The sequence below is a fragment of the Limulus polyphemus genome, unplaced genomic scaffold (assembly GCF_000517525.1).
Source record: "Limulus polyphemus unplaced genomic scaffold, Limulus_polyphemus-2.1.2 Scaffold146, whole genome shotgun sequence".
Classification (NCBI taxonomy): Eukaryota; Metazoa; Arthropoda; class Merostomata; order Xiphosura; family Limulidae; genus Limulus; species Limulus polyphemus.
Window position 1 is genome coordinate 409292 of NW_013665756.1, and position 20507 is coordinate 429798.

The 20507-nt window shown below is 33.8% G+C and overlaps 2 protein-coding genes across 8 annotated transcripts in view; both read left to right on the forward strand.

Moving 5' to 3' along the window:
* Window positions 1-7645, forward strand: part of LOC106475314 (zinc finger MIZ domain-containing protein 1-like) — a 216688-nt gene extending 209043 nt beyond the window's left edge. For 4 of the 5 annotated variants that reach the window (XM_022380546.1, XM_022380556.1, XM_022380552.1 and 1 more), the window contains 2 exons: window positions 878-1306; window positions 5660-7645. In XM_022380546.1, the coding sequence (XP_022236254.1) occupies window positions 878-1306; window positions 5660-5833 (603 nt within the window). In that variant the 3' untranslated portion in view covers window positions 5834-7645. The remainder of the gene's footprint in view (window positions 1-877; window positions 1307-5659) is intronic. The other variant, XM_022380558.1, reaches the window with a different exon arrangement.
* A 10512-nt stretch (window positions 7646-18157) lies between these two features.
* The window catches only part of LOC106475404 (annexin B9-like), a 48615-nt gene continuing 46265 nt past the window's right edge, over window positions 18158-20507 (forward strand). For 2 of the 3 annotated variants that reach the window (XM_013936090.2, XM_013936097.2), the window contains exon 1: window positions 18158-18239. In XM_013936090.2, coding sequence (XP_013791544.2) covers window positions 18211-18239 — 29 coding nt within the window. In that variant the 5' untranslated portion in view covers window positions 18158-18210. Of the gene's footprint in view, window positions 18240-19047; window positions 19068-20507 lie in introns of those variants that run through there. The other variant, XM_022380571.1, reaches the window with a different exon arrangement.

A 20507-nucleotide genomic window follows, 5' to 3' on the forward strand; every position in this document is an offset into this window, starting at 1 on the left:
ATTGGTGATCATTTTAACATTTCAGGTAATGTATTTCTCTTAATGGTTTCAAGTACTCCTTTTCCAAATAATCACTAAAAACTGACAATATATTTACTGTTATTAGTGTGTCAGATTATTGTTGATATTTATATGCTGTTTTTGTTTATCAAAATACACCTCTATCACTATCCAGTTCAGTAGTTTACTGTTGTTACTAGTATCTTATTGTTTCGATTATGTTGTTTTTCTTGCTGTTAAGTATAACTTCAAAAATCACTTAACCAGGTGTTGTATTGACCTTTTACTACCATGGTTTATAACAAACAGCACAAGTGCACTTTGTTTAAAAGAATAATGCTACTAACCCTTTAACTAGGAGTTAAGAAATGTTATTGACTATAAAAAAATGATAATAAGTCCAAATAAATGATTATCTTTCTCTGATGAACTAAAAGTTTTTTAGAACTGGTTACTTAAAGTAGGATACATTGTGATGGTTAGGATCTGTAGTTGTTGACAATGGTGTGTTACCTTACCTGAAAGAGTATAATCCAGTTAGTCAGGAGGATTTGGGTGGGAGACGATTGATTTTTGATCTTAATTGTTACCACATGTTTTTGTTGTGACTGAGAAACTTAGCCAAATGTTGTATTTATGTGATTTTGATGAATTATGTACATGAATGATGTAGTATAATGATAGTTACATCAAGTTTAACTCCGTTAAATTTTATAACAGTGCAGCTATAAATAAATGTTGCATAACCACTATTAATGTTTATGTCATTAGGGGATAGAGTGTGTTTGTAGAATTTATGGATGTGGTTGTTTGAAGCAGTAGTTACAATTAAATGATAAATCATATTTTAAATCAAAGCAATTTATTTTACTTATAGCAAATGTGTCCTCCTAGTATGCATGATCAAAGTAACCAACAGATGCTTCAGCCACCCACTTCTGCTTCTGTTCTTGGAACCAGCCAAGCTCAGCAGTCATCCAATCACCAACAGAATGCACCACCCACCCCCTCATCTACACAGAGCCAAGGCATGATGCAGCATGGTCCCCACACTCCACATACACCTCATACTCCTCACACTCCTGGTAATGGAGGGCCTCCAAGCATTCCTCCACCATCATCTGTTGGTCCTCACGGGAACAGTACTGAAGGGAATAGCAACAGCAGCAATTCCAATCCAGCCAATAGTCAGCCTTCATCAGTGACCAATGATAATCCACTTTCTCATGCCACCGATCTAAGTGACCTCAACTTTGACCCTGCTGCTGTCATAGATGGTGAAGGTCAAGGTCAGGAAGGACTTAATGTAAGTACCAACAAGTGTAGGATTTTAACAAAATAGCATATGCATACTTAATTAAGGTTTTTCTACATTTGTTGTGTGACTTTGAATACTTGTTTCTGTTATTATCATACTGTCAAATAAATTCCTTCATGTATATTGTAGATTGTTTTCCAAACATTTTGTCAGAAACTCTTAATCTGGAATGGAGAAAAAAAAAGAGAGAACAACCAATTTTAACAATTCATATGTGATTTTATTTCAATTATATAGGTATAACACAATAAGACTATTTCAGTACAATGGTTCAAAGCCTGTTTTTTTCACCCAGTATTACCTCTATTGTCTGCTTGGAAGATAAAATAAGTAAAATTACTAGTATGAGATTTTTATGAGATTGTTTCATAAATGATTAATTTGTTAAACACTTATAAAGAGGTCATTTTAAGTCCATGGTGGTATGAAAAGTTTTGTGTGTCTGTTCAAATAAATGTTTAAAGGTGGGATGGTTTTGGAACACACATTGATAATTATTTTGTTTTTACTTTTTCTGTTGTTTTTTAATAACTAAAAGAAAAAAAATACAAAGCATTTACTCATGATAACAAAATTTATATTAAATATTTATATTCTCAGTCATCTCATTATGTTCTATATATAAATAATTTAAGGACAACAAAGGTCCTGTTGGTCCACCTAGGCCATTCCATCCGTTAAACTAAGCCTTAAAATAAAAAAATTAAACACTGAAAGCCAGTCCTTATCGTTCAAATATTTATAAAGCTTTTTATTAAACTCCGTAAATTAACTGCATTCACCACACCTGAAAGCAACCCATTCCAAAGGCCAACTACCCTGTTAAGAAATAAAGTTGATTAATTGAAAATGACTACCCTGCCAAAATTTATATTTATGTCTCCTAGTTATGTCATTCTCAAAATGATGTATGAAAAAAGGTGATGCATCAGCACTATCAATTCCCTTTTCAGTCTTAAACACCTCAATCAGATCTCCTCTAATTTTTCAAGAAAAAAGCAGTTTCAGAGATTTTAACCTGTTCTCATATGACAACTTTTCCATCTCCTGTATCATCCTAGTAACCATCCTCTGAACCCTTTCCAACGATTTAATGTACTTCCTAAGGTAAGAAGCCCAAGACTGAACACAGTGCTCCAAATGTGGCCTACGAATGACTTATACAATGAAATTATAACATATATATATATATATATATATATGTGTTTGTACTTAGTATTTCTGTAGATACACCCTAAAATTATATTTGCCTTGCCACTAGCAACAGCATACTGTTTGCATGGCTTAAAAGATTGATCAACTAGAACATCAAGATCCTTTACTGCTTTAACACTATTCTTATTCCTATCAAAATTATATGCATAATTCAAATTTTAATATCCGACATGCATAACCTTGCATTTATTACAAATAAAAACTATACTATTTATTTGCCCAACTCATCAAATAATCCAAATCCTTTTGTAAAACATCCTCCTCACAGCCAGCAACATCCAAACCTTTAATATCATCAGCAAATTTAAATAATTTATTGGCCATTCCTCCTATATCATTGATATAAATCAAAAATGGCAATTGTAATAATACCTAGCTCTGAGGTACACCACTTGTGACATTAATCTAGTTTCACCAAACCTACTTATAACAACTTTCTGCTTTCTTCCATACAGCCAGTTTTCTATCCAATGAGCCAACCTATACCTCACACATACAGAGGTAATTTTTTAAAAATCCTTTTATATGGCACCTTGTAAATTGCTTTCTGAAACTTTAAATACACTAAATTCATACCTATATCCTCATCTACATAAGCAAAAGCCTCTTTAAAGAATGTCAAAAGATTGGTAAGGTACAATTCCCCTTTAATGAAACCATGCTGACTATGCAACAAAATTTTAAACTTTGTTAAATGAGTTTGTAAAGCATCTTTCATCAGACTTTCAAAAACTTTTCCAACCACTGATTTAAGACTAATAGGACTACAATTACTGGGAACAATTTTATCACCTACCTTAAAAAAAAAAAGAATAGTATTAGCCAACTTCTAATCATCTAGAATTTGTCCACTAGTCAAGGACTTGCATACAGTAGCAGGTGGCTCACATACCTAATCTTTAACCCCTTCAAAACCCTTGGGAAAATATTATCTGTACCAGGTGCTTTATCTTTCTTTAATCTTCTCAGTTTTTTCTTAACAAGCTCAGAATTAATATGATCATCTTGTTCAATCTTGTTTCAAACTAGCAACTGTTGAGGATAAAGAATATTGCTTAAATTTTCGTAAGTAAAAATTGAAGAAAAAGTAGAATTTGCAACCCAGCCATCTCATAATTATCAGATATGAACCTTCCTGTATCATCCCTCAAAGGCCGTATTCTCATCCTAACATTTTGCTTACTCTTAATGTATTTAGAGAAATCCTTATTATTAGAATTTATATTTTCAGTCAACCTTGTTTCATATTGTTTTTAGATTTACTATTTCCCATTTTATCAACTCTCTTGATCTTCCATAATTCTGTAAATCTCCAATCATAGCAGCCAATTTAAATTTTTTAAATCTACAATGCTTTTCCTTTAATTTTATCCTTTATACCTTTTTCAAGTCAACCTGGTTTTACTTTCAGCTACCCTTTTTAGCTGCAGCTCATAGAATGGCTCTGAGTTTTTCAAATACAAACTTTTAGCTCATTGCTCCATCATCTCTTGACCAATTTGAGATCTAATTACAGTTTTGGACTCAGGAGGTCAAACCCTTTCAATTGATGTATCTGACCAAGTCTTCTAATGCCTCATAAGTTAATTTAATCTAATTCTGCCTAAAAGAATTTCAGTTTGAGGGTAGGCTGGAAGAAATCCTCAGGAGTAATAAAATTGAATTGGTTATATGCGTGGCCCAAACTTGGTATTGCTGGTGCACAAAAATATAGCTAAGAAGAAAAAAAAGGTCTCATACATTAATTTACTCTAATCCTACCTAAAAGAATTTCAAGTGCCATGACTATTGAGGATTCCCTCTTGTTTTTTCTGTAAGAAACATACCTACCTTGAAAAGTTAAAATTGTTCCACATTTGATCAACATCTCCAGTTAATTCATATGCTTAGTTCACAACAGACAATTCATGTCTTCTCCCTTTAAAATTTGCTTTTTAAAAATTTGGAACCAAAATCTTGTTATTCCTTATCTTCATATCCAGTAAAACATCAAACTTAATTGAACAATGATGACTTTCACCCAGATGTTCCCCAATCTCCGCTCAATCAACCAAGTTAACAATAAAACCTAAAATAGCATTGTTCTTTGTAGGTTCCCTGACCAACTGGTGAGAAAAATCATGCTGATCTGTTCTAGAAACCTGTCTCCTCCATGAGTTGACTTTAACATTTCTAAATCTATATGCCTGAAATTAAAATCCTACATAATTGTGACCTTGCTAACAGCTGAATTTTTTTTACCTCACTGTATAGTTTCTTGATAATTTCATCAATTCTGTCTGGTGGTCTCTGACAGATTCCAAAGAAAAGCCTTATCCCCTTATGACTACTAACAGAAACTCCAATATAATCAGTCTCATTACTGTTAACTTTGATAATCTCGACTTGAGCAGGATATAACTCAATTTTACATATGTGTTCACTCATCCCCTCTCTTTTTTAGTACTCTGTCTCTATTAAATAATTTATAACCCTGTATTTCACAAAAGTTTCTGTCATCAAAATTGTCAACATTTAACCAGATTTCATTTATTCTCATTACATCAGAATCTTCCATTCTGACTGCTGTTCTAAAGTCATCTATCTTATTTATTATACTTCAAGCATTACAATGATAACAGTTTAGCCTATCATTAGAACTACTTCTTTACTTTGTTTCTACACTATACTTTTCTCTATATCTTTTTTTCTTCATTATTCAGGCCCTCACCACTGTCTCATCTTAGTTTAAACCGGCCCTTACAGTTGACTTAATAGCCCTTGCAAAAAAAAAAGAAAGCCATCTCCTACCCTATTTAAATGTAAACAATTCATTCCAAAAAGCTTCCATTTCCTATTGAACTGATCCCACAAATACAACCTGCTAACCTGCTTGTCCTTATTCTCAAGCCTACCCTCAACCCTAGTGCCCTATTTATTATTTCATTCCCACAGTTAAGTTATGTAATCTGTTCTTGAAATCTACTCTCACAAATTTGTTAAATTTTCAGTTTTTTATAAGTTGACAAGCTTTATGTTATTTTTACCATTGTTCACCACTCTTTCTTATCATATTGCATTTTAACCCTAGGAATTGAAAGGAGTTTAGACTTTAAAATGGTGTGTGATTTTTTATTTTTATTTCAGTTGCTACCAGAAAATGTAGTGGACCCTATGGAGTTGTTGTCCTATCTTGACCCCCCTGGGCTTAGTGGAAACGTAAGTACAACAACAGGAACCACAACAGCAGCTAACAGCAACACTACAATGTCCACCTCAAATAGCACAAGTGATGATATTCTGGCATTTTTTGATTCCTAGGCATGTTGTCAGAAGTGTTGCAAACTCTTTCTTTTGATTTTCATGTATGTTGGAAGTTAAAGAAAAAAAAATCTATATAAGGACATCATATACACATGAGCTCGAAGTACATCCTTTTATGATATGGGGATTGGAATTATTAGCAGTATTTACATTAAAAAAAGAGCCAGTGTTTAAATGAACAAGGATGACCAAACATCTGAGACTGAGTTCCTAATGGTACTATTGAACTCCAGTAGACTTGCTGGTTAGAGCTCGTGTTGTTGATCTTCAGGTCTACATCTTTTCTTAAATTGTGTTTCTGAACAGTGCAGAACACAAGAAGGGAAATACTGTAATCAGGACGGAATAAGCAAAAACTTTGATAGACAGATTTGTGATTATTGTGTGTGTGTGAATTTCTAACCTAAAAGATTTTATAAAACAAAGTGTTATGCAAAGTTAAAGATATGCAGAAGTTGTAAAAGAAGAGGGTTTTATGTAAAGGAGAGGTTGTTGTGTAAAAAAAAAGAAGCAAAAAAATGGGTACTTATTAAAAGAAATTTCTTTTTGTGTAATGAGAAATGTGTGTTATGTAAATGTGGATGAGGCTTTTAACAGGTTCAAGACAACTGCTTTGTATTATACGTATATGTATGTGTATGTATAAAGATATACATACAAAAATGTATGTATACATGTTTGTATATGTATAAAAACTTGCACATACGTATAACTTATCACAGTGTCATGTATTGTGGTACTTGTTTTTCTGTTTCTGGCTGTCTATTTATTCATTGTATATCTGTGTGAGAAAGTTTCAAAATTAATCAGCAACATTGTTCATGCAATCTCAAGTATGCATTTCATGTTTATTGTATTTGTTCTTGCATCTGTTGCATTAATTTGTTATAATCCACTGTACTGCTGCATAATTTAGGCCAAAGAGAACTTGAAGCAAGGTCAATCTTCACTTCCAGTTGTCCATTAACTTCATTCATTGTTAATGTTGCATATGTCTCACTCTTAATGAATGTTTACTCTAAAAATGGCAAGAGTGAAAAGTGCAATTCCATATGACCTTTTTTGCTTTATATATATAATTTTGTAAGGTCAAAACTGTCCAATTGATTTTTGACCCTCTTAATTTTCACATTTCAAATTACAATGACTCAAGATAAGCAGGCCTGATGTGAAAAGGAAAAATCATTTTGTTGTGACAAGTTTATAATTGCCATGCCAGACAAAATGTATATAGTGTAGGAAATTCTGTATAGATTCACCTTGTTCATAATTTTACCATTCTATTTTCTATCTCAGTGTTCATAACTTTTCCCTTCTTATTTGCTTTAGTCAGTATGATTGTGCTGATTTGCTCAATCCATTTTATACAACTTTATTTAACATTTTTGTAAGCTTCACTGTTATTATCTTGAATTTAACATATTATTCTATGGCTCTAAAATCATAACCAGACTAATTCAAAATATATATAATATTTTGATTTGTAAAGTCTGTATATTTTTTGCAGTACAGTCTATTTTGTATTAAGTTTGAAATGTTTTCGCACAACATTAGAAGCTGTTTTTCTATGAACCTAAGTGGAAACAATTTATTTAAGAATCAATTTATAATCATGAGGTATGCAGCTTCTCACACCTATATCGAACCATCTATTTTATTTTTTATTGTTCTTTCCTGCTTGTGTAGATATGCATATTTATACAATAAAGATTTTATGTTACAACAAACCTGACTTAACCTAGAATTTTTAAGCATTATTTTCATTGCTAGCCGATTACTTGCCCCTAAGCTACTTAGACAAATAGTTAACTAGACTTGATATAGAATGAATAAACTATAGTCAAAAGTACTTTACTGCAGATCTACATTAACTTTACATGCCTTTATTTTAACAAATTCATTGGTAAAATAATCATCTGTGGTTTCTGAAACCATCTGTTTTCACTCAACAGAATTGCTAAAGTTAGTTTCAGCAATCAATGTGTGTAGAGACAATATAGTTGCATTCTACTTATTAAATGGAACCACTTACATTAATTACAAAATAAGAGTGAATAAAATAGTTTTTTTTTTTGTTTGTTTGTTTTTTTCTATGAAGACACATTATGGCTGTTAGATATACACACCTGTTTCATTTAAGTTTAATAAGAGAGTATGATTTAGTTTATATTGTGTGAGCGTTAAAATAAACTACATCTAGAAGCATAGTTATGGCTATTTTGCTTATGTAACTGTTTATGAATCAATGGTTGCATGGTTCAATTGTTGTGAATTAATGCCAAGTTACTCGAACCTTCAGAATTTCGTGACTATTGTTATATCATAATGTCTCGTAACTTGTAGAAAGTTCTAGGCAATATATATATATACATAAACGACCAAGCTAGTGCAAGTAAATTAGTGAAAGAAGACAAAGTTAATAAGAGATGTAGTCAAATAGATCTAGACTGTACAACTTTAACCATAAAGTGTGTATAGTGGCAACTTTTAAAGCATAATAATCGCAGATTGTATTGTAATAATAGAGTAGAGAAGAATAATTCGTCTTGTCAATTGAGTTCTAAAGTAACTGAACCAGCCTGTGTGGACTTTTGACATAAAATAGAATTAATTAAAGCTCTGGATACAATTATGGTAACCCACGGGGTAACCTTTGTGAATTTATCACTGATTGTATTGTGATAACAGAGTAGAGAAGAATAATTTGTCTTCTCAATTGTGTTCTAAAGTATCTGAACCAGCCTGTAAGGACTCCTGACGAAAAGAGACGACTATTTAAAGCTCTGGATACAACTATGGTGATTAACTGTGTAACAAACATTTGTATATACATTTGACTTGTTTTGAATATATTATTTTAAAACAAGTGAATTGTGTGCTGTCCATTTATTGTTAAAATTTATCGCCAACAAGTTACAGCCACCTACTGTAAAGAATCTTACCCACTCAAAACCTGACATTGGCGAGCCAGCCAGGATTATACAGTGGTAAATGGTGATAAAAGAAGACATGAACGATAGTGGAAGTAGGTTTATATACACATAACTGTAGTGGTGGCAAAAATAGTGTAGAGATTACAATCACGCTGTATAACCATGTCGACTTATTTTGATAAATGGATTGAAAGAGTTGGGTGACTTGGGGTCAAAAATAGCGACCTACGAGAGTTTGTTAAAGAACAACAAGACCTAGAGAGAGAAGTGAGAAAGAGACTGATAAGAGAGAAAGGAGGACTGAAAGAAGAAAACGAAATAAAAAGAGAGAGAATAAGAGCAAAAAATGAGATAGAAGAAAGGGGGAAAGAGGAGAGACTAGAAATAGAGAGGATAAGAGCAAAAATCGAGATAGAAGAAATGGGGAAAGAGGAGAGATTAGAAATAGAGAGAATAAGAGCACAAATTGAAATTGCCAAGCTCACCCACCAGAAAGAGGAAGGACCCAAGAGTAACAATGGGGTCAGAGCCATTCAACCCAAGCTGCTCAAATTTGATGAACAAAAAGACGACATGGATGCTTTCTTGGAGAGATATCAAAGATTTGCTCAAAGTCAGAACTGGGACAAAGGCAACTAGGCAGTCTGTCTCAGCCCATTTCTCATAGGAAAAGGCCTACAAGTGTATGCAGGCATGACGTCAGAAGATGCCATGGACTATGACAAGTTAAAATTAGCATTGCTGAAAGACCATGAAATTACCGAGAAAGGTTTTTCGTCGGAAATTCAGAGAAGTCAAACCTGACACTGTAGAAACTGTACTTCAGTTTGTGGCACATCCATGGTGATACTTCACAAAGTAGACTGATATGGCCAAGTGTGAAAACAGTTTTGAAGGACTGGCAGATCGACTAATATGTGAACAGTTCATGATCACGTGCTCAACTGACATGTCACTCTTCCTAAAAGAGAGAGCACCAAAAGACGTGGATAAGATGATCAGGCTGGCAGAACAGTATATAGAAGCCCATGGAGGGAATATAACTGGTAAGACTAAGAATAACTAGTTAAAGTCGAAACCAGGGGTGGTTGACCAGAAGCAGGATGCCATCAAAGGTGACAAGAGGTTAATAGACAAAAGGGAGAAGAGATGCTATGCTTGTTATAAGATGGTGCACATTACAAGTGAGATCTGTCACTAACAAGCAGCCACAGAAATTTTAACATAAAGCATCTGGAGCTACCTACAGAGATAGTCCTGTCAAGAAACAAGAAAAAAGTTACTGTCACCACGAATGCCACTGCCAGAAGAAACAAAATGGAGACCACTCACCAGAATCACCACAAGAAGGAAGTGCTACCACCATGATTAAATAATGTATGATTGATAGTCAGCTGAAAGCTATATCAGAGACAAGAAAGTGAAATTCCTTTGAGACACTTGGTGCAGCAGTGAGAATAATTAGTTTAATATCTAATGACCAGATGACAGGCAAGGTACATCTGTTTGCTGATTGATTGGATAGTGAGAAAGTTTACCATAACAAGAATAAAGGTGGCACTTCATACTACGTTGGAGACCTTGATGCCATTTGTATGAAGGCACCCATCTATAACTTGGTGATTGGAAACATACCAGGCAGTAGAAGTTTGGAGGAACCAGACAGAAAGAAGACTGCATCTACAGTCACCACAAGAGCTCAAGAAAAGAAGAGCAAACAAGACATCAAGCCCCTTCAAGTCTCGAAAAGTGACATCCTAAATGTAGGTCTACAGGAACTGAAGGAAGCACAGAAGAAAGACCCTTCACTTTGGGAAGAAACTTTGTGATAGTGCCAGGGAGAAAGTGAAGCACAAGTCCAAGGGGAATAGGACTTACAGAATAGAGTATCAAAAGGCAGTGCTGTACTGGATCTATCAAAACAGTTCTACTAGGGAAGTTAAACAGATCATAGTGCCAACAGAATATCGGACTTAATTGATGAAGGTGGCTCACAAGTCAATTGTGGGAGGAGCGAAGAAGACACCAGACAGAATCACCAGCAACTTCCATTGACCGGGGGTCATTGAAGATTTGACCAGATTCTGCAGGTCACGTGACATCTGCCAAAGAATAGTACCTAGAGAGAAGGTAGCCAAGGTGACACTGAGTGAGATGCCTCTCATAGAAGAGCCATTCATCAGAGTAGCTGTGGACTTGATTGGACCACTAGCAACTGGTATGTGTTGACAGTAGTCGACTATATGACATGTTACCCAGAAGCAATAACATTGCCAAATATAGAGATGGAGAGAGTAGCAAAAGCCCTCCTGGAAGTGTTCTTCAGAGCAGGCTTCCCAAAAGAAGTCTTGAGTGACAGAGGGATCCAGTTTACTTCAGAACTGATGCAAGAGGTGTGTAGACTCATCAGAACTAGGCAGCTCTTTACCATCCCATAAAACCTCGGATGGAATGGACTTTGTGAGAGAGTTAATGGAGTAATAAAGAGCATGCTACAGAAAATGTGCCAAGAAAGACCACATGATTGGAACAGGTAACCACAGGCAGTATTGTTTGTTTACCGATAAGTCCCAAAAGCAAGTACAGTATTTTCACCCTTCGAGTTGCTATACAGAAGAACAGTACGTGGTCTGATGCAAACATTGAAAAAGCTGTGGACAGGAGAAGTGAGGAACACATACCAGTACGTGTTAGACCTCAGAAACTGACATGATGTGAAAGGCATGGGATGTGTAGACATTTTCAATAATCTTAGTTACAGAAGAAAAAGAAACTGTTGATATTTTAAATTGTTTTAGCTAGTGCTGATGAAAAGCACAAGTTGGTGCTATGCCTATGCAAGGTAGATGCTACGTCTTTCAGGCATCTAAAATGAATTATTTCAAGTGTAAGTTACTTTGGCTATTTTAATAAATAATGCTTAGAGCAAGTCATTGCATAAAAAGTCACCCAGTTAAAAAATTAAAATTATTTTAACAGGCGCCCATTCTGTCTTTTCAAATCTTAAACTTGTATCATCTGATTCTATTATTTTCAAGATACGGCAGAAAGAAAGAAATAAAAAATATATTACGAAAGGCTTAATATTACAAGACACCAGAATAATAATTAATTATTTTAGAAGAGTGAAAGAAAAGCGAAATATCATGCTAAGTCTTAATACTAACTACGTTTCCTTATTTTTCTGAAAATTCAGTGATGAGAAACATTTATCAGAACAAAGGTTTTCATGTCAAAAGCTGGATATTTGTCCGTAGTTAAGGTCAACAAATTTGGATTTAGGTGTTTCTGTTTTTATTTTGTCTTCAGCATTTTCAGGATTTTTTACAAAAGCTGGTTCTATTGCGCAAGAGCAAGAAAAATGTTAATGCATGGGGTACAATTAAACAATTAGATAGATATACAAATGTATCAGACTTACTAGAGAATTTTGGCTTCAATTCCATACAAGGAAGATACATCATTTAGTTTTATCGTTTGTCGTCTCATGATTGTATGTTCCAACATATATTTGGTTTTGAAAGGTTTTTATTTCCAGTTAACAATAAACAAATGAAAATGTTGAAGGAAGCACAATAAATTCTTATTATGGTTCTTTATTTTCAAAATATATATTTTTGTTACTGCTATTTTGTCATCTTACCTCACTGCTCACAAATAATATTACAATTAATAAAGTCTAGTCTCAATTTATGAATTTTCTCGACATGTTGTAGATTAATTTCAATGACTCTAATATTGGATACTTAACTTTCTTATATTTCTTTTATACTCACAAACCAAACATGCTTGCGATTTCTATTGTAGAATGTCTTTTTGTTTTGTTCTGTAGTACAGTGATTACGTACTGTACTGTAAATATAAGGTTCCATAGTTTACGCCTCGTTATCGATGAAACGAAAATCGTACTTCGAACTTTGTGATCACAAGGTGCGTTATAAGAGTGAAGATCAAATTCCACTATTCGGTCTGACAAGAGTAGCTCAGGTTTTTGATAGTTAATGTTCACTAGTTGCCTTCCTTCTAGTCTATCACTTCAAAATTAGGGGTGGGTAGCGCAGATAACCCCTTTAGTAACTTTTCATCTGCTTGTGCCACATGAAATAAGGGTTAACCATTAGCCTTATGTGCCTTTTTAAGGGGAGACAATGATTAACTTAATAAATAAACTTAGTATTCCGAAAATTATTTAATTTCGAAGTCTCAGTTCAAGGGAGGTCCAGTTCAATCTACACTTTGATCAACGTGTGTTATTGGTTTATATTAGTTTCGGAGATTGTTTGTTGTGAATTTCGCGCAAAGCTACACGAGGGTTATCTGCGCTAGTCGATTCGAACCCGCAGATTGCGAGTCGAGTGCCCTAACCACCTGGCCATGCCGGGCCAATACTTTAATGACAATGGTAACAAGTACTCAGAACATGTGCAGTATTTTGATAGTTCTACGTATAAATGCAATTAATGTGAAAATATCTAACTTTAAATTTGTTCTCATTCGATAATAGAGTAATCTCTAGTAAACATTTTGCTATCTGATCACAATGGAAATTTTGGGTTAAACATGGCTCTCAATCAACGTTTCATTTTAATATCTCGTTGAAAACATGACGTTACTTTTTTAAAAAAATATATTAATTTTCTTGTTGTATGGCAAAGAAAATGATAAATATACTTGATTAAAGGTGAAAATGTTTGTTGCAAAAGATTAATGCAACACTCTTGCCTTGATTAAATAAAGTCCAAAACAAATGTCCTATGACGTTAGGAAAAACAAAATTGACTTACGAAGGGCAGCTGGGCGTGACCCAGTGACTAGTGTTCCAGGCTAAGGATTGGAACGGTGGAGGTTTCTGCTGTGATGATCCACACTTTCAGCTGTGTGTGTGTATATATACGCTATAAAAGTGACAGCCAATCCCATTATTTGGTTCAAGTCAGACAAAGTCTTTGTCGTAGTGAATGCCTCTGACACTACCTTCTCTTTATTCAGAAGTTCAAAGTTCGAGGGGTGGGTGTGACTTAGTAGTTAGAATGGTTAACTGTGAATCCAAGGACCTATAGTTTGAGTCTCACTGCTATTAGATTGACTTTTGCACTTTGAGGTGTAAGTGTGTTATAAGAATGACAGTTAAATCACTATTTGATTAGGGAAAGCTAGTGCAGATGGTCTCTGTGTAGCTTTGTGCAAATATCTAAAATTAACAAACATTTTGATTAGAGAACGATATACCTGAACTATAGGCTTCCTGGTCTTCCTCTTTAGCTTTTGTTTTGTCGTTTTTAAGAAGAAAAAACTACATAAAGTGCTATTTGCGCTTTTCGACTACAGAGTCAAGAGTTGAATTTTGTTGTTATAAGGCCTCAAGCTTACTGCTGAGCCACCAAGGGGCGGCTGCTTAGTCTATATGTATATGTGGTATTCTCAGGTGCATTGAGTTACCTTAAGAGTAATTGGATAGGTTCTTCAGAATAACAAAAAGACCAACAGAAAACGAATCAAGAAGTAAATCTGAATTATTCGACCTTGACTGAGGTCAAAGCAAAGAAAAAAATGGATACAGTGTAAAACACAATGAAACAATCTTTATTCAATATAAAAACAAAAAAAAATCAAGAGAAGTGTGCTTTTATGGCACCATTACTCGAGATAGATCTCAGTGAAGTAGAAGTATATTTCTTTTAAGTATTTCTCAAGAATCACTTCGTAATCTGTTCCAGACTGAAAAAACATAGCAATAATGCTATTCTTCTCATAAAATGTGACTATTGGTCATTCACATTGAAATATAAGGGAGGTTTTTACCTCAAAGTATCACCTGACCTGCCAGTGGAAAAATCACTGTCCATTTCTACATAGCCTATTTCACTTTGCAGAAATCTCACAGAAAGTGCATGTGATACCCTTGGCAAATTACCTAGTTCAATAGCTAGCTAGTGGGAAGGGAACTTTGCAACTTTTTTAAATGACATTCTATGTTAAAACTAGATATGTAATATGTTCTAAAAATTTTATATTAAATAAAAGGGTAGCGAACATGTAGCATACTTGCATACTACACACATAAAGCACCGTTTAGGTTGAAAATACCAATACTTATAAATACTTGGCGTCATTAACGTTATCACTTCTTTACTTTTAGTAACAGAAATACAAAATATAATTGTTTTTATTTTACCTTTTCTAAAAGAATATCTTTGTTTCGGATTAATAATAATAATAGTAATAATTCCTAAGGATTTCACCTTATAGACTGGGAATTAAACCAATACAAAAGTTTACTGATTTAAAAAGACAGTGTCTTTACCAGCCATAATGTACAGAGGTCGAGCACATTGTACTGAAATGATTCTACAGTAAATATATTCATAATACCACATAGCATTACCTATTTTCTATAAAAACAATGAGTATAAGTGACATGTTTTAGTGACATGTATATATATATTCCCGAGTATCTATCACAAAAGTTCTGTTCAAAGATGGCATTATATGTAAATATATATATATATATGTGTGTGTGTTTAATTTGTTTGTGCTCTGCCCACCACGGGTATCGAAAACCGGTTTCTAGCGTTGTAAGTCCGCAGACGTACCGCTGTGCCGACCGGGGGGGGGGGGGCTACATATTTAATATCGGTGCATTATTAGATTATTTCATTTATACCATTATAACTATCATGCTAAAGTAAATTAGTTTGTGCACCTTGCATATAATTATACTTAATATGTGTACGGTATATTAACATATTAGTTCACAATCATCAGATTTAGTAAGCTGTGTAAAGTAGCTTTACTAAATTTACTAGACAAATCGTTGTTTTACAATAAGCATGCTAACATATACTTAAAACAAGAAACAAAGTGGTGCACACATGTAACAAATTTAAAACTGCGTATCTCATCAGTTCAACATTACTTACATTTCATCTGTAGGAACGTAGTCCTATACATTTAGAAGTCTCATTTGGTGTAGCCCACCAGTGGCACAGCGGTATGTCTGCGGACTTACAACGCTAGAAACCGGTTTTCGATACCCGTGGTGGGCAGAGCACAGATAGCCCATTGTGTAGTTTTGTGCTTGACTTTAAACAAACTGTTACGATAGCGGAAGTCACGTGACGCTGCTGGCGCATTGGCACTGGTGGCGTGTGCAAGGAGTTTCTCGAATGATCATGAATTTCCTAGTGCGTTCGAGACGCCCTCTTCTTTAGTATATAAGTCTGGCAGAGAAGCCAGATATAGATAATTAAAGAAACAAACAGTAGTAACTATAAATAAAGTGATTTATAGCGTGTATTACAAAAGTTGTTAAGGTTAAAGTGACGAGAAAACGTACTGACTGTGGAAATTTTGTGTGCTAAAAGTTTGTATCGAGGAAAAATAAACTGGTTTAATTAAGAAAGGTCTTGTATCGTTGAAGTTCCTCGGAAAGAATTTATACCGGAAATTAACAAACAAGCAGATACGCAACAAACTGGTGTCAGAGAGTGGGACGGAAAAGAAAAGAAGATGGAAACGAGAGGTGGCAAATCAAACTAAAACTTTACAGATTTGATGGCAGCAATACAAGAACAGCAAAGGAAACAAAAAGAGAGACAGCAGCAGTGGCAAGAAATCCTGCAACAGTTGCAGCTCGAACAGCAAAAGAAACAAAAAAGAGAGACAGCAGCAGTGGCAAGAAATCCTGCAACAGTTGCAGCTCGAACAGCAAAATAAACAAGAGAGATTACAGCAGTTGTAAAATAAACTGGTTTAATTAAGAAAGGACTTGTATCGCTGAAGTTCCTCGGAAATAATTTATACCAGAAATTAACAAAAAAAGCAAATGCGCAACAAAACATTTGGTGTAAGTATAAACCACATGTGCAAAGTTATTCAACAAAAACCGCTGAAATTTGACCAAAATTTTGCGCTCGCCTTCGCAAAAGTCACGTCAGTTATCGGTTTAACATTTTTTACTACAGATCACCTGAGAGTAAAAGTGGACTAATTTAGTTTTTGTCATTAGGATTAAAGATGGCTGATTTAGAGCAGCAAAACTATAAGGTGAAAGTACGTGCAGATACATAAGTATTGGTTAGGCCAAGCAAACTAGATTAACAGTTTCTAGTTAAAGATTTCAAAATAATCGTACGGGTGGATGGTTATTATTCATTGCTAACTTTTCAGCACAAATTTACTAAATTTTTTGACATTATCCTAATTAAAGAACGTTTAGCGTTACGTGATATTACCTTAAGCAATTAGCATAAATAACGATGCTTGATTTGGCTGTACCGATTGCATGGGGTGATGACAAGAAACTGTTAATCTAAATTCCATGGCGTTATTATAAAGGAAGCTATTACACTATTTTAGAGAAGAAAAACTACCACCATATATTTTAAAGAATATGGTTGTTTATGTAAAGTAAAGGTCTGTTCCGAATAATAGGGTTGCGACCCTAAAGCGAATGTGGGTTGCTATCGAGTGTCACTTTCTTACTTGCTGTGTTTTGTTGGTGTGCATTAACAAAGAGTTATGATATCTAATCAAAAACACCTTAGGTGTGAAATAAAGGTGCGGCCAAAAAAGAATTAAGTGTGCGACTTAAAGGAATGAAATCAAAATTGGCGGCCAAATACTTATAGCATTGATTAGAATTTTATAGCAAATACTCATTCATTAGTTATCTAGGAACTGTTTGTGAAGTGTAAGAGAAGTGGCAAAAAAGCACTAAATGCTACAATTATTACATATATGGGCATGGCCTTTAAAAAGGAAGAAAGACCAGTGTAATAACCCGCGAAGTGTATAAACCACGATCCCATAGTGTAAATCATCTAGCATTAGGAGAAAATAAATATACCGTCAAGGAGGGAGGAAGAAGTCTTCATATCACCTGACCCTCCAAGGTCGCATAAACACGACCGAACACAAATAAGTCGAATTGTACTCAGTGCAGATCGGTGCCGCTGGTAAAGATAATCAATCAATAATAAACTCATTTTGATAAAAAGTTTAGAAAAGCGACCTTTATACTCCAGATATAAATAATATATATATATATATATATTTTAACCAACGTTCCGCCTTTGCGGCTTCATTAGGGTCAATAAACACAATTTAGTATAATAGTCGTGTATATTAAGACTGATGAAGCCGCAAAGGCGAAACGTTGGTTAAAATTAAAAAAAAAAACTTCTTTTATATATATATCTAGAGTATAAAGGTCATTTTTCCTAAACTTTTTATCAAAATGTATAAATCTCTTCAGTATGCACTACAAATTTTGAAAGACAACAACAAACTTCTGTCATCTTTCATAAAATGTTTGTGTCGAAACATTTTAGTCTAATAGATTTTTTGTAACTATTTAGTTGAATTTGAAGTAATTTGTTTATAACGATAGCACCAGGTGGAAGAAGTGTTGGGTTGCATAACTTGTATAATTACCATTATATGATCTTGTTACAATTTGTGTATCTTAGGTAAGATGTGAAAAATTACAGTTTTGAGTAATATTTTATGACTCGTACTTTAAATTTAAGTTCATCGTTGAATTTAGGTTAATAAAACTAAGGATTCTATTATTATACTTTGTTACTATTAATTTATTATTGCAGAATATATTATTTAATACCATTACGGCATTAGCATCAAGGGTGTGGTGACATCGTATTCCTAATCCTAAGACTTAAAGTAAGAGTAAGACTTTTTTAAACTTTCAATTTAAAAAAAATCTTTCAATGGCAGTAGAAATAGTAATGTACTTTGTAGGAACGATGTCCGGCATTTAGTTGTTTTTTCAGGAAATCTTTAGGAATATGTATTATTTCATGAGGAATTTGGAGATGTGCATCAATTTATTATTAAGTAATATTCAAAGAAGTTGCGATTGGTTTTTATCAGTACATTTCGGTGATTTTTTTACCCTAATTCAAACAGTGGTCATGTAACTTTTACTTGGTACATTATCTGTCTGGCTCTTTGTCTCAGCAGTTCCTCATAGGTTTCACCGGACATTCAGAACTGTTGAGACAGATATGAAGTTAGATTCAATGATAACATGCATATGTAAAGTAGCAAAATGTCTGAGGTCTTAGAAGTTTAGCAGGTGTGGATATGATCACAATTGCACAACAGTTGCTTAAAACATTATTTGTAAGAGGGGTCAGAAAAGCTTTGATGGAGGTCATGCTGATAAGTGTGTAAAGAAAAGTATGTTTGCCTACAGGAGTGGTAAACTTGTGTATGTATCCAATGATTTGCTTTAAAATGGGGATGAGAGCAGAAAGAAGAGAATGATTCAAGATGAGGTAAGGAACTTGGAATGCAAAGACTTCTTCTCAGTGAAGGACAAAAATATTACAAGGTAAAGAAGAGAGTGTAGTACTAAAATAATGGTGAAATAGCATGATCATATTATGGGGGTGGTGGTGGTACACTTTGTTAGAATTGAAAAAACAGTCACTTCTCAGATCAAAGAAAACAACATGGAAAAATGATCCTTGGATCATGTCAAGATTTCTGAATCTGATGGGATACCTCACCACCTACCACAATAGTCATATTTACTGCTGCTGAAGCTAAGGTTGTTTTTTAAATTGTCAGTTGTGATGTCTACTTTTTTATCAATTGAATGATAGGTTGATACCATAGGCACCTAAAATTAATGTTTTGTTCATTAACATTTTAACACACACACAGATGTTAAGTCTTATTAAGAATTTTTGTCTTAAGATGTATTTGAAGTCAGAAAAGAGGATTTGCCAAGATTTCATTTTCAGATGTTATTTTTTTGAAAAATCTTACTTCCTGTTTTGTCATGCCAGTTTTGAGTTTACAAGATACATGTCATTGCTGTTACAAAGAGTAATACAGGAACATATGCTTTAAATTTTAAGATATCAGTGACTTAATGTCTTAGGACTATTGTCTGGCAACATCCCCTGGTTATTGTTATTTACACATCATTACTGTAAATTGTAATCTGTTGAACCAAAAATAATAAGGATGTCTTCTAAGTATAGTGGTGGTTTGATATCATATTTATGAAACAGAAACTGGATATTCACCAATAAATGGTGATAGGGGTAAATTATAAGATTAAAAGGAAAATCAATTTTTAAAACTTAGTGACTTGTGATGTGATGATACGAACTTTGTAAAGGTAAAAAGCCAAAGCTTTTTTTTTTTATATATTATTCTTACTGGAAGAAAATAATGAAATTAGCACTGGGAACCATACTTTTTAACTAATAATGATAATATGATGTTAGTTAGATTATTCATATATGTAAACTTAGTTCACTGCCAGCCAATATTCACTTCACTTAATAAAATCGGAGATATAGTGAAAGTCCATTCAGCACAACAGTATCATTCCTTATGCAAAAAGATTAGGATAAATATTAATCCAAATTAAGTGTAGCTCTTAACATCCATATCTCCATCCAACAAACTTGAAATAACTCTGACTGGAAGCACTAATTACATCATCAAATCATATCTAAATCTTAGAACTAATTGAAAAGAAATTTTGTCAAAGAATAATCTTGCACCAGGCTTTTAAAACTTAAATCTGTTACTTCAAACATTATATTTCCACAGGAAAACTATTCAAAACCTTCAACTTTTTGAACATCTGAATCCTTATGTTTCTTAAAGAAAATGTTTCTTCTTAGAGCCTAACTGAAACTAAATCTGTGTAATATTGTGTAGTAGCCAGCTTCTGATCTGAGGTTTGATTCTTCGTG